Genomic DNA, 15,624 nt, shown 5'->3' on the forward strand with positions numbered 1-15,624 from the left:
CAAGTAGGGGAGGGGCAGAGAGACAGAGAGACACAGAATCCAAAGCGGGCGCCAGGCTCTGAGTTGTCATCACAGAGCCCAACGCAGGGTTCAAACTTATGAACCATGAGATCATGACCTGAGCTGAAGATGGAAGCTCAACTGATTGAGCCACCCAGGCGCTCCTCAAAACTGCATTTAATTTAGTTTTCTGACTCTGTTTGTTCCTTCAACACTTTCAAAACAGTATTCTGCTCCACAGTAAGAAAAGCCTGCTTGATCCAGTCCCTGACACAGCACACACAGAATCACCACAATCTCTGTTGACATGTTTTTTTCTTTTAGACAACCTCTAAGAACTGTAGGTCTCACAGCACAAACTCCTCAAAGTTGGCCTGGGCACACACCACATGTGGATTTTGGAGCTTTTCCAACCTCCTTGGTATAAAGTTAAACAGTTATATTACCAGGGGTTTGGGATAGCCAAGTGCTGTTAGAGGCTGTGTTATAGGATAGCCTATGATGGTGTGCCAAAGGTGGGACCATTCTGAATGCCTCTAGACATTGTCCCTGGAGGAGCAGGTATACCCCTGTGATCCAGTGGTATATATAAATGGAATTTTGGCAAATGAGGCCCTATTTAGACACAGTAAGGGAGCTTATAATTTAAAAGTATCCTTGGGGCAACTGGCTGGCTCAGTCGCTAGACCATTTAACTTTTGATCTCAGGGTTATGAGTTTGAACCCGACCTGAAACATACCTTAAGAAGAAATAAAAGTATCCTGAAATGACTCCTTAAAAAGATTTTTGTATTTGGGGTGCCTGTGTGGCTCAGTTGGTTAAGCATCCGACTCTGTCGGCTCAGGTCATTATCTCACAGTTCATGAGATTGAGCCCCAAGTCGGTCTCTGTACTGACAGTGAGGAGCCTACTTGGGATTCTCTTTCCCTCTTTCTTTCCCCCTTCCCTGCGTGCATGTGTGCGTGCGTGCGCATGCTCTCTCTCTCTCTATCCATAAACATTAAAAAAAATTTTTTTTTGTATTTATACTAATAGCTTTGGAAGTAATTGAGGGATGCTAAGACTGGCTGCTAGGATAAATCATAAAACCAGTACTATTAATATATCCTTAGAAATTATACTGGATATAAAGTAGTTGTGAAAGAAAATGATTAATTACTTAATAAGCATTTCCTCAGTTGTGTTCTCTGGAAGGGAGAAGTTAATAGGTGCTGGTTATAAGCAATAGAAGGTGGGAAAGAGTTTAATAACACAAGTGTGGGAAATTCTGCTTTTGAAGTGTCACAATTAGCAAGATTAAAGTTTCTAGAAAGTTCTACAAATAAACCTGTTGACTTCAACCCAGTATTTCTTAAACCTTTAATTATGGAACATTTCTTTTGCTTTGTCCCTATTTAGCATCCTGCAAAATGGTGTTCTCTTTCTGTGGTTTGGGAATTTTTGACTGTATATTTCAGGTACCTAGAAAGCATTGGAAGATATCTGAAGTGATGGTTTTATACTTAGTGCTTTGCCCTTCAGAGAGATGACTAAAATAAGGGAATTGCCTTCAAGGAATTGCTGTTGGATTGGAAGAAACAATGAATACCCAAGTGCAATACAAGGAATGCAGAAGGTGTGGGTGATGCTAGGGCTTTTTGGTTAATTGTTCATTGCCATGTTATAGACTACAAGTGGAATGATAGAAATTCAGAGACTAGTTAGGCCAAGAAGGTTCAAGGTAATAGGATAGTACTTTTTTTTTTTTAAAGTAATCTCTGTACCCATTGTGGGGCTCAAATTTACAACCCCAAAATCAAGTCATATACCCTATCAACTGAGACAGCCAGGCGCCACAGGAGCAGTACTCTTATGTTGAGGAATAGTGCCAGCTGGTAGACTGAGAGAGATATCATTGATGGCAGTTACCCAGCAGTGAATGGAGTCAGAAATAGGTTGAGAACTGTTGCCATGGGTTTGAAAGAAGAAATAAAAATTCTAGGAAAAAGGGCCAAAAACCATATTTAGAGGCAGAAGAGTTCCAAAGTAGTGTATTGACTTGGACAGAGTCTGCAAAATCAGAAGAATGTCATTCATGTTTAGTATTACAGAGAGAAATTAATTGCATTTGACTCTAAAGAAATTATTAGGAAAGTTGCATGTATGAAGGCAAAGGCCTGAGTTTGTATTGAGGAGGAGGGAGTACTGTGGAACTGAGGTCCCCTGATAGAGTTTAAGAGTTCTAGAATGGTGATTCTTGACCTATAAACTGTGAAGTTATTACAGGGTGTTCACTGCCTGATTCATACTTAAAGCGTTGTCTGTAAAATTGTACAAAAGTTGTTCTACATCATTGGATAATAAAAGTTCAACCCACTATTGTGTATGGTCCTCAAAATGTTTTGATGTTAATAAAAAGTTCTGTATTTAGGGGCGCCTGGGTGGCTCATTCAGTTGGGCGGCCGACTGGCTCAGGTCATGATCTCCTGGTTCACAGGTTCTTGCCCCGCTTCGGGCTCTGGGCTGACAGCTCAGAGCCTGGAGCCTGCTTCTCGGATTCTATCTCCCCCTCCCCTGCTCATACTCTGTCTCTCTCTCTTTCAAAAATACATTAAAAAAAAAAAAAAGTTCTGTATTTAAAAAGTTGAGGAATTGCTTATCAAGAGTTACAGGTAGGAGAGACTGGCTTTCAGGGAGTAGTATGTGAAATATGTTTCTCTATTTTGAACTTAAATGAAAGGATAAGGCACCTTGGAGTTGCTTTGCCCTGAGGGGGGACCTGTGCCTGGGATAACGAAGATGTTCCAGATGTTCCAGCAGTGTCTGATGAGCTCTTGATGGTCCTTCAAAATCTGGGGGAGGGTGTGGATCTCCCACCCAGGCTGTATCCAAATCCATAGTAGGTCTCTAAGGTGAAGAGCTGCTGGCACGTCAGCAATGTAGGAAGGATAAGAGGGTATAATACTGTTAAGATGATGATGAAAGCTTCAGTTCTGTAGGTGAGAATCTACTAAAAATGGAAGAGGAAAGCAGAAAGAAGAGAAATGGAAATATGAGAGGAGTCTAGATTCTAGCTTTAAGATAATATCTGGGGAAATTTGAAAGTTGGCCCAGCAGTGAATTAACAGGGTTGGCCAGCAGTTGGGAGGCCCCTACAGAAGCGGGCCTGAGATGGATGGACCTGAAGTGGATAGACCTTGCTGTAGGCCTGCTTGGGGACAGTGGGCTCAGAGGGGCTGGTTGTCAGGATGATGAAAAATTGTTGTCTGATGGGATTGGTTAGATGGAAGCGGGAGAGATGAAATATTTGATGGTTTGTGAGCAGGAAATGCATGCTTTTTCCAGGAAAGATGATGCCATAGGTAGGCTGTGAGGGAGTGTGTAATTAGAGATGTCAGGGTTTAAACAGTGCTTTGAGTTCCAGAGTGTTCAGTGTGTAAGAAGTGTTATGGAACTCCTTCCAGTGGCAGCATGTATTTACAACAAAGTAGGGGACACTCGAACCAGCATTTTGTAAATAGGGAAAAGATTTTAAACACTTAAAAAAACACTACTAATTGAAATTCCTCATTTTGTCACTGTATATAATTTTTTTCTTGGTTGTCTTCAGGATTATAGAAAATGTTATCTCAAATATTTCCTCCTTTAAAGGAATCTTTCTTGTAGACTGTACCTCCATGATTATAGTGTTGAACTTGTTTTATGACAGGCATCAAGTTGATGTGTATAAGTTTAATTGAGGCATTGTTTGTAACTATGGAGAATCAGAAAAACCTCAATTGGGAGGGAAATGATTAGGTAAAATAAATCTCTTATGCAGTAGTATGCAGCTATTAAATAGAATAGGGTAGATGTTTATATACTGACATAAAAAGATAGCCAACATCCTAAGTAGAAGAAACAATATATAGAGAGACATCACATTTATTTGTTACAGAAGTGCCCTCTAAAGCCATGTACATGTAGTTTTGTATTTGTATAGCGAAAGGACTGTACATATACATAAGTGTATGGCTGAAGAATTTAGACAGTTTGTTTGGGATTAATAGTGGATAGCTCCCTTGTATGGAGGTATACACTTCTGTAGCATTTGTGTAATTTGAATCTTTAATGATGATTATGAATGGAGTATAACTTGCAGAATGAAAGTTAAGTGGCATTGCAGATAGATTTTGATCAGAAAGTATAAAGTTTAGAGAATGAATTTGAACACTTATCACTGATAAATTATACTGTCTGAGGTCTCAAAATACTGAAGATGGCAAGGGGAAAAATATGTAGTATTCTCATGTATAAGGATATAAATTTAATCAGGCATAAGAACTTTAATAATTAGTCAACTAAGTTGCATTCAGTTTTCATTTCCATAAGGTTTAATAATCTTTTAACCAAGTGTGTCTCCTGGTTGCATCTGAGTATTTTGTTAAGCAGGGTGCTCATTAGTGCTTTTATGTCATTGACTTTAAGTTGCAATTTTCCAAGAATGATGCCTGTAAGTGCGAGCACCCACTTCACTTAAGGGAATATTTATTCCAAGAATATTCAGCTAATAAATAAGAAAACTTACACTCTGGAAGCACATGGTGATATAGGAGAGGAAAATCTGCACTCCATAAAACTATTGTGTGTGGTATTGGAGCAATTACCGAAGAGCAGAAGAGTGTTGATTCTTGGGCTTTTAGTAGTTAACCTAAAGCAGAGCTGTTTATGAGAGGTTTGAGAAGACAAGTCAAAGACCTGGAATGGGGTTCACTTTAGTGATTTCTATGCTAATAAGCACCATTTTGAGTTATGAATGCCTCCCTTGCGAACATGCCCTGTATGCCTGATTGGCTGGTTATTTGCCAATTATATTTTCCCAGCTACCCCACAAGTACACATAACCCACTAATGCCAGCAGGTGCACTGTCTCGAAGCAACAGGCCTGGGGAGGGGCTGGTCAGTAAAATTGACAGGTTCAGCCTCTTCTTTATCTCTCATTTCTTTAAGCAGGGATGACTTAGGGTAATCCCCTCCCCTCTGTTTTTTCTTTCTCCTGCTCTGTTACTTTGATCTTAGAAAACTTCTGTACATATGTTATCCTATTCTTCCTTTCAATTCCTGCCTGGTTATGTACAGAGAAATGTTGCTCCGACTTCTTCCTCTATTCCTCCTCTTCTTTTCTTTGTTCCAAGAGTGAACCCCAAAATTACACTGATAATTATTGATAATAATAGTGCTTCCTCTCAAGTAAAAGGCAGGTTTTGAATTGGAACACAATATATGGTATTTTATTGAATTTAAGATGCCACTGACTGGGAAGTGCTCCATTATTATATAGATCACAAAGAAAGAGAATATGAATATCTTTTTTTTTTTAATGTTTTATTTATCTCTAGGAGAGAGAGAGAGAGAGACAGCGTGAACAGGGGAGGGTCAGAGAGAGAGGGAGTCACAGACTGAAACAGGCTCCAGGCTCTGAGCTGGCAGTCAGCACAGAGCCCGACGCGGGGCTCGAACCCACGAACCGCGAGATCATGACCTAAGCGAAAGTCGGACGCTTAACCGACTAAGCCACCCAGGCGCCCCAGAGAATATGAATATCTTAAAATCAGTGCTGTCAATATCTAAAGCTCTGAAGAGTATTCTGAAGATGCTTTCAGAATATGATAGGCTAGGTGATCCGATTGTCTTTACTAGTGACAATCTTAATGTCGCTAATAAGGGACCTGTGGACAGTATAAAATAATATGTGCATTGTGAGTAATTCTTGCCCCTAAATTTTGACCTAACTCAATCAAGTCTTTAGATCTGTCTTCCAATCTACAAGAAATAAAAGGAATAGAGAAATTGGTTAGACTATTTCTAGTTTAAGCAATTAGACACAGCCAAAAGGTGAGACATTCAACAAGAAAATTGGCCTCAGCTTGCCAGTAAATTGGTGTCTTGGGGAAAACAGGGCAGTAGGGGAGACCATTCTGGATTCAAAGAGACTTTTGAGACAGAACAGTCAAATGTAAGGTGTGGTTGGTACTCCTCATGCTGCTGTTTTTAAAATATGGACTTCTGGGGCACCTGGGTGGCTCAATCGTTTGAGTGTTGGACTTCAGCTCAGGACATGATCTCACGGTTTGTAAGTTCGATCCCCATGTGGGTCTCAGAGCCTGGAGCCTGCTTCAGATTCTGTGTCTCCCACTCTGTCTGCCCCTTCCCTGCTCACACTCTGTCTCTCAAATAAGAATAAATAGGGGCCTCTGGGTGGCCAGTTGGATAAGTGCTCGACTCTTGGTTTTGGCTCAGTTCATGATCTCACGGTTTGTGAGTTCAAGCCCCGCGCTGGGCACTATGCTCAGTGCGCAGAGCCTGCTTCAGATCCTCTGTCTCCCTCTTTCTGGCCCTCTCCTGCTGACGTGCTTTCTCTCTCTCTCTCTCTCTCTCTCTCTCTCAAACATAAACATTAAAAAAAAATTTTTTTTTAAGTGAATAAGCGTTATAAAAATTTTTTTAAATGTGGATTTCCTTTACCTATGTTCTACTGCTTGTTTGCTTTTCTGGTTCAGTTCACATTGTACTATTCCTTTTTATGCTAGTTTTGTTTTTCCAAATAAGTACTCCTTCTTTATGAATTCTCAGTAGGTGTTAACATGTATCATAATAGTTGTTTATCTTTTGGTAGTATCTGGTGAACAAAAGATTCCAGCCATTTTCCCTTAAGATGATTCTATACATATTTTAGTCCATTTCTCCCTGTTATTAAATTATTTAGGTTGTATATAAATATACTGATATTTATAAGTTGTTTATTGTTACTGTTATTGATACCAGGATCATTGGAAGTAAGAAAAATTATTCCATCTGTATAGTTTTGTAGGGCCCATGTGTTATTTAAAATACTTAAGAATATGTTTTCTTTTAGACAGTGCTCAGTATATAGGACATAAAGTACAAATTTGTTGATTGGTTAATCAAAAAAATTTTTTTTAAGTTTATTTATTTATTTTTGAGAGAGAGTGAGTGTGAGCAGGAGGGAGCAGAGAGAGGGAGAGAGAGACAGAATCCCAAGCAGGCTGTGCACTGTCAGGAGAGAGCCCAATGTGGGGCTGGAATTCCTGAACCATGAGATCATTACCTGAGCCAAGGCCAGACACTGAACCAAGTGAGCTACCCAGGTGCCTGTGATTGGTTCGTTTTTTAAACTAAATTTTACCAGACTAAATGGCAGTGATGGAAGATATGTGACTAGCTTTATAAGCTTTGCAAAAACTAAACATTTATTTGCTTTAGTCTTTTATATTAATGAGAAATACTCCTTTATAAAAGTTTCACCAGCTTTAAATAATTTGAAGTGAGAATTTCTTTCTTTCTTTCTTTGTCTCTCTCTCTCTCTCTCTCTCTTTCTCTCTCTCTGTATTTTAAAATTTATTTAGAAAGAGAGTGCATGTGAGGTGGGGAGGGGCAGAGAGAGAGGGAGAGAGAGAATCCCAAGCAGGCATCACATTGTCAGTGCAGAGACTGATGGGGCTGGAACCCACAAATTGTGAAATCTTGACCTGAGCTGAAATCAAGAATTGGACACTTAACCAACTGAGGCATCCATGTGCTCCTCTTTCTTTTTTAAAGATGACTCTAGCTTCCTATTTCTGCATATCTTAGGTAATTATGCAAATGAGGATTTTGTCATAATTGTGTCAATATTGTTTCATTACTCAAATTTTTACATATTTGTTTATTTGCAGGTATATTTGCTTACTTAAACTACCATGTTCCTCGCACAAGACGAGAAATCTTGGAGACCCTAATCAAAGGCCTTCAGAGACTGGAGTACAGAGGATATGATTCTGCTGGTATTTCCTTTTAAAAAAATATTATAGGTTTAACATGATTCTTGAATCTAAATAAAGAGGTTTTGTCTGTTGACTAGATTCTTTAGTAATGTCTATTTTTGAATAAACATTAAAAGAAGAATTTTTATCTTTTATCATGTTCAAAGGGTTTATTCATGTAATTTCAACAGTATTACCATTTATATTACTTCTTATGGAAATCTTCCTTTGTTGAGAATGTTACTATAAGAACATAAATCACCTGGGGCATGTTCATGGTAGAACAAAGTTCTTGAAGGCTTTACTTTATAAATTATCTTTTTTCTTTTTTGTAACTTTAATTTCTTTTTCTCCAAGGATTCCCTGCTATTGGCATGTAAACTTGCCTGAGATTCTTCTACTTTAAATAAATGACAAAGCAAATAAAAATACCTTTTTGTCACCTTACTGTTCTATTCTGGCTCCTTTCCTTAACTATGTTAGGCGTCCCCAAGACCACCTCCTGAGGAGGACTCAGCATATAGTTGTACTCATGGCTACGATTTGTTCCAACAAGAGAATCCAGAGCAGAATCAGCCAGGGAAGAAGGCACATGGGGTGAAGTCTGGAGGGTGTGAGGCACGAGCTTCTGAGCGTTCTCTCCTATTGGAGTCCCACAGTGTTCGCTTAATTCAGCCGCTTGCAACAACGTGTGTGAAATGTGTATCAGTGAAGCCACTCAACGCCCAAGCTTTTATATGAGGCTGGTCGCCTGGATCCTACCCATCTGCCTAACACATACCACAATTCTAGACTCCCAGAATGGAAGCAGATGTTCAGTATAAGCCACGTTGTTTCATAGTTAGGTGCGGTAACCGTCCTGAATTCCCAAGTTCCCAGCTGCCAGCCAAGGGCCAACTTTGCAGGCAGACCTTTCTAAGGAAAGCGGTGTCAGGCTTGCTATGTTAAGCCTTTTCTGTACTCTTGACATTGCCAAATGTAATGGGCCCTTATTTTCCATGACTTCCTCAGTTAATAGAAAGTGAATTCCTCAACTCCTTCATTCATAAAATTCTCTCCTTCCTTAGCTTTTTTTGTAACACATACTCTCTTAACATGCTGGTTCTTTTCTGTTTGCTTTGAGGGCTCCTTTTCTTCCACCTTTTGCCTAAATATTAATGTTCTTCAAGATTCTTTCCTACGCCCATTTTTCTTGTATTGTCATGGGTGAGCTCAGACTTCATCAGCCTCTCATATGTTGATGACAAATAACCCGTGTCTATTTCCCAAGCTGCAGACCTGTATTTCCAGCTGCCTCTTAGAATTTTTTTCCTGGATAAACCATGATATAAATTTTGCATGCCCAGAAGTAGACTGAACACACTCTGCATGTGTTTCTCACTGTGTTCGTTTTATCAGCAGTCATTCAACAAGTCCAATGAGCCTGGAAGGTCTCCCGGACCCAGCCTGCCTCCTCACATTGCATCCAGGCAGTTCTGCCCTCGGTATCACTGATCCCTGTCTTCATCACCACCATCAAAAGTGAGGAGGTTCAGGGCCTCCTCATTTTTGCTTTCCTGTAGCTGTATCTTCTGACGGCTGGTTTCTTCTGTTTCCCCCCCCTTCAGTCCACTCTGTTTCCAAAGAGAGTCTTCTATACGTTTTTGATTTCTCTGCTTAAGACTACTTCATGCTTTTTTAGTTCCTTCGGGTACCTTTTTCAAATTCTTTAGAAACTTAAGTAGAATTTCAAGGAATGTGTTCCCTGATTGTCCTTGTGTATTTCCCTTCTGAGCTGGGTGCCGATCTTCTGCCTTTCTCCATGGTGCTCAGGTTGACACCCAACCTGGAGTGCTTTTTTTTTTTCCTTCAGCCTGTGGTACTTGTATTATATAATCCAGACCCACACTGTATTGTAATGACTTGTTCCCTTTCTTCTGAGTACATCATTAGAAATTTGAGGATAAAAATGGAATAATTTTCAGTTTTGTTTCTAGCAGCTATCGCTTGACATATAATAGGTTTTCAGTAAATGTGAATTGATGAACAAATGAATTAATTAGATGAAAAAATAATTTTTAATTAAAAGTTTTGTTTCATGATGATAATCTAAGTTTCTAAATCTAGCTTTTCTGCCTCTGTGATGTAGGGGTGGGAGTTGATGGAGGCAATGACAAGGATTGGGAAGCCAATGCCTGCAAGATCCAGCTCATTAAGAAGAAAGGGAAAGTTAAGGCACTGGATGAAGAAGTTCACAGTAATGTACTTAGTTTGAATTTTGTCCCGTCTCCCCTCCCTTTGCTTCCTTCTCCCTTTCCTACCAAATTACCTTTCTTCCCGTATTTTGGGGTTCTTTTAAGAATTGTGATGTTTCAAGTGGAAGGAAGAGAAGAAAAGTAGTTTTGTTATTATCTCTGCTAGTGTACAGTATACTTAGCTTTAAAAATGGCCGTATTAACTAGGGGATGAAATTAGCTAGGTACCTTGTGTTCATAGCAAGCTCAGTATCCGAAAATGAAGGAACCACCATCCCTGAGGAAGGCCTTTCATAGGACAGAGGTGTTTTTATTGGTGCCCTTATTCTAGTGTCTTTGGAGTAAATGCCTATTTTGGACATATAGTCAGTCTGAATATTGCCCTTTTTAATAGATATGATATAATCAGGTAAGTATCATGTTTTCTTTCAGATTTTCTTATTTCCCTGGTATAAAGTAGTTGCCTAGAAATACATGCTCCGTTAAAGAGGATATACTTCTCAATATTTAGTTCATAACATTATGCTTAAACATTTTAATTTTTCACGGGAAGCTTAAAAACAAAGCAAAAGCTTTGAAGCTTTTTTTAAATTGAAAAGAAAAAAATTAAAAACATCTTCCATAACCTCCAGGAAACAGTAGGTTTTTTATGTACCTGCTCAAATGGATGCCATTGTAATCATGGCAAAGGAGTGCAGGTAGAAGAGGAGAATGGTAGACTTGGTCACTTTTTTCACTTATTTACCCACGTAAGCCAAACATTTAGCTTTGTAGTACTTAGCAAATTAGATCAGTACTTATTTTGCACATATTGTGGGTGAGATTAGTTTCGGGATGAGCCAGGCACCCAAATAACTATATTTCAAAAACTGTAGTATAAATATTCGGTGTACTATATGTACTGTATCCTGTATACCAGGCTGATTATAGTAGATTCCATAGGAGAGAACAAACATATTGTTTAAGGATTCAGGGGAGAGCTAGTTCCCACTTGAAGTTGGGCACCGTTGGAGAAACTTGAGGTATATAAGGAATGCCTGTTGATTCTGTTTGGGTTGTGAGGATGAGAAGGGAGGACCTTCTGAATAGAATAGCATCAGCAAAGATAAGAATAGGGAAGCCAAATTTGATGGAATAGTGGGTAGTCCTTTTACTCTATAGTATTGGTAGTTGAGTGTGGGAAGCCAGAGGGCAGACTGTGACCAGAATCACCGTCTTTGCATATCAGCATGTTGCGACTTGCTACCTCCTGAAGGAAGGGGAAGATTGGGAATTAGCAGACATTGCTCCTGAATTTGTAACTGAGGAATCGCTTTGGAGAGGAAGCTGGTAATGTCTAAATGGAGATGCCTATATCCTGTGACCGAGTGCTTCCATTCTTGGGCATATACTTGGAAGAAACTCTATGAATAAGGGGATAGGACAGGATTCATTGCAGCAAAATGTAGAAACAACCTAAATGTCTACCGGTAAGAGAACAGGAGACTGAGTTGGATATGATACAGTGAAGGAACATATGTAGCTTTTGAAAGGAGTGTACTGGACTTGGTTCTGCATATGAGAACATGGATAGGTTGTGGGAACCTAATATTGAGTGAAAGAATGAAAAAAGCATCCTTAGAGATGTGCAAAGTTAGTACCATTTAAAAAACAAAAGCATGCTATCATTTGTGGACACGTTACTGTCTGTATTAGATGTTCAGAGGCACAGGGGAGGCAGTGCTCCGTCAACCTGAGAACTCCCCGAGGAGGCATGGGATGGGGCCAGGGCATAAAGGAGGCATCAGTTGGCATTTTTACATTTTAGATCTTAAAAAATCTAGAGCACAAATGGTTAGGTGTTAATATTTGTTAACTCTGGGTGTGGATATTTGGATGTTTGTGGTGTCCACCTCGTTTCTCATAGCAAGTTTCAATTTATGACCTCTTAAGACAAAAGAGAAAGGAAGTCATTTCAGAAAAGGCCATGAGATTGATTATCAGTAACTTCTGACTTCGTTAGTAATAGCTAACATTTGTTATTGCTGTGTCCCAGACACTCTACTGAGTGCCTTACTAGTCCTTAGTATAACCCATGAAGTAGGTAAACTTATCATCCTCATTTTGTAGATGAGGAAATTGAAACGCAGGAGTAAGTACTGTCATGGAGGAGTAGGTGCTGTCATGAGACAGTGTTGATAGTAAAGGCAGTGAAATTTGGTGGCAAAGGAAGGCTGTTATTCTAGGATGTAACAAAAATTTAAGATTGTTTTATATTTTATATCATCAGATGTAAAGCACGAATGGTTGTATCTTAACATTTGTTATCTCTGGATGTTAGCCAGACTTGGGTTCACATCCTATTTCTGCTTCCTGTTAGCTATGACCTAGGGCAGTTTCTCTCACTCTTAGAGCCTCAGTTTCTTTATAAAATGGGGACAATAGTACCTAACAGAGTATTGTGAAGATTCGGCAACAAAATGAATATTTCTTGAACACTTACTTTATTCTAGCCAGTGTGCTAGGCCTTAATGACACAGTAGAGAACAAGATAGGCAGACTCGCTGACCTGATGGAACTTACTCTAGTGAGAGGGCCAGACAACAAACAAATAAATAATGTTAGGTAGTGATTAGTGCTGTGAAGACAAAATATAGTAGAGGTGACATTTGAGCAGAGACCACATTATTGTCTGAAGGGGGAGATTCTAGGCAGAGGGAACACCAAATTCAAAGACTATGTGAGCTTGGCCTGCTTACAGCTGAAAGTCAGTGGGCTAGCACACAGTAAGGGAGGGGGAGAGTGGCACGAGATGAGCTGGTGAGATTGAGGACTGGGTCATGTAGGGTCTTAAGAATGATAGAGAAATGATAGAAAGGGAGGGAGAGAGTGAGCACACAAGCAGGGGAGAGGCAGGGAGAGGGAGACACAGAATCTGAAGCAGGCTCCAGCTGTCAGCACAGAGCCCAGTGCCAGGCTCAAACCCATGAACTATGAGATCATGACCTGAGCTAAAGTCAGATGCTTAACCAACCTAGCCACCTAGGTGCCCTGTAATAATTATATTTAAATATAACTTTTGGCATTATCTCTACAGCATGATTTAATATTGGAATTTTTCATTTTATATCTTCAGAGCAACAGGATATGGATTTGGATATAGAATTTGATGTACACCTCGGAATAGCTCATACCCGTTGGGCGACACATGGAGAACCCAATCCTGTCAACAGCCATCCCCAGCGCTCTGATAAAAATAATGGTATGAACACATTCTGCGTGCTTTGGAATGATTATAGAGGGGTGGCCAATGGGAGAAGAATGAAGACTTTTATGTTTTTGTTATTTTAATTTTTTTTTAATTTGGAAAATTTCAAGCATTTGCAGAAGTAGACAATATGTAGAACCTGATGTATCTGTTACCCAGCTTTAACATTTAACAATACAAAATCTGTTCTGTTTCTCTGTATTCCTCCACCCAGATTATTTTGGAAGCTCTGTCTTTCTCTCCTTTTTCCTTGCACTTTGCTGTGTTGTTTGTCCTGTAGAGTTTCCTGCAGTCTAGATCTTGCTTAATTGTATGCATCCCAGGGTGCCATTTAAGTTTCTCTGTCTCTTCTATTTACTATAAATTGGTATGGTATTGATTTACATGTGGAGGTATGTAATGTTTGAGCATTTTTCTTTTTGTATTATTGGTGGCCATAGATTATTGCCAATTAATTATTTCTTTAGGGATTTGTAAAATGCTGATAGTCAAGTACTGTCATTCATTTTTCACTTACCTTAAATACTTCTGTAAAGAGAAACTTCTCCATATCAACTGCTTAGTTACCCAGAGTTCCATATTATATAGGAGAGGCAGGATAAGTATTTGATTTTTTTCACTTTATTTACCATTTTTCAAAAATGAAGTGGTTCTAATGTTCTAAGATGAACGAGTTTCTTTTTATTATTATAAACTCACAAATTTAAAATATTGTATTTTTTAAAAACACAGGAGTAATAATCTATATTGATGCACAAATTTTCCCATCTTTGGCTATTGGAGCTTATTTAGGTTGGTTCCTGACATGACACTAGTAGGCTTAATAGTCTTTGTTTCAGGTTCATCTAATTTTGCCCCAGACTTGGCATCATCCATATCTCTAAGGATCCTTAGTTCCTTTTAGTGGAAATGGTATATGAAGACTATAAACCAGGTGCTCATTGCACTGAGGTCTTTAGGTGGACAGAGCAGGAAAATAGCTCTGTGGGTGTGTGCATGCATGTATAAGTTTAAAGATAAAACACGGCATAATATTACACTAACGCTTTTGATTCAAATCTAATGCTGGAAGGTTTTTATTTAACCTCCTTGCTCTGATAGATTTCCTTCCAATCTCACCTAAAAACTCCATTCTTAACACCTGCAACATACTTATTTGATTTATTGTATCATCTACATACAACAGAATCCTCATACCAGTACTACCATAAGTATGTTTACTGTTTTTTGTTAAAATTTTTATTAATATTTTTATCATTAGAGTGTATCTCTTTAGAGATATATAATCAAATTACTGTATTTTAGAGTCACTTGTAATAATCCCCTGTGGTTGTGATATTATCAGATACAACATTATGTTGATCGGTTATATTTTATTTTAATGTTTAGGGATTGACCATCTTTAAAATTTTTACTTCAAACTGTGTGCATAGTTCTGAAGTCATACCAATAAAGAAAGTCTAATTTGTATCCTATTTCCTCTTACTTATTCCTTATCTGTAGATAACCATTTAACACATTTTTTAGACTGTTTAAAAAAATTTTTTTTAATGTTTATTTTATTTCTGAGAGAGATAGAGCATGAGCAGGGGAGGGGCAGAGAGAGGGGGAGACACAGAATCCAAAGCAGGCTCCAGGCTCTGAGTTGTCAGCACAGAGCCTAATTGTGGGGCTCGAACTCAGGAGCTGTGAGATCATGAGCTGAGCTGAAGTCGGACGCTTAACCACTGAGCTACCTAGGCGCTTCTATTTTTTTTTTTTTTTAATAAGCAAATATATCCATTTGTATATATATGAATATGTGTGAGTATATACATACCTTTTGAGAAAAGATTTTATGATTTCATTATAATAATTCAGTAGCTGTCCTTTTCAGGTATTTATGTTTCACATAATTATTATTAAATTGGATTTGAATGCTAACAGCTGTTCAAACTTTTAATACTGACAGCGCCTTTATAAGAGTCCTACAAATTTGTATCTAGGTTATGTTTTGAGACTTTGATGTTAAGGCTTTGTATCCCATAGTCAGCTGTTTATGATTCTTTGTGTTCCAGCAATAAAATTTTTTTTCTTAGATTTATTTTTGTAGTATCATTTGGTGGTATCTCTTTTTCACTTAAAAATCTATTATTTGATTTGTAACTTATTCAGTTCAAGCTCATTTAATATCAGCCCCAAATGTCAGATCTTTATATTTAAAAACATTTTGATAATTTAGTATTCTAATTTTACATTTTTTTTTAAGTAGGCTCCATACCCAGTTTGGGGCTTGAAGTCACGACCCTGAGATCAAGAGTTGCATGCTCTAGCAATGAGCCAGCCAGATGCCCCAGTATTCTAATTTTATTTATTTATTTA

General features: G+C 38.6%; 1 protein-coding gene across 1 annotated transcript in view; it reads left to right on the top strand.

Moving 5' to 3' along the window:
- Positions 1–15,624, top strand: part of GFPT1 (glutamine--fructose-6-phosphate transaminase 1) — a 52,692-nt gene that overhangs the window by 2,870 nt on the left and 34,198 nt on the right. Inside the window, exons 2-4 of the mRNA XM_039239552.1 lie at positions 7,696–7,803; positions 9,911–10,018; positions 13,132–13,257. Coding sequence (XP_039095483.1) covers positions 7,696–7,803; positions 9,911–10,018; positions 13,132–13,257 — 342 coding nt within the window. The remainder of the gene's footprint in view (positions 1–7,695; positions 7,804–9,910; positions 10,019–13,131; positions 13,258–15,624) is intronic.

The sequence above is a fragment of the Hyaena hyaena genome, unplaced genomic scaffold, assembly GCF_003009895.1.
Source record: "Hyaena hyaena isolate Hyena2069 unplaced genomic scaffold, ASM300989v1 scaffold_158, whole genome shotgun sequence".
Classification (NCBI taxonomy): domain Eukaryota; kingdom Metazoa; phylum Chordata; class Mammalia; order Carnivora; family Hyaenidae; genus Hyaena; species Hyaena hyaena.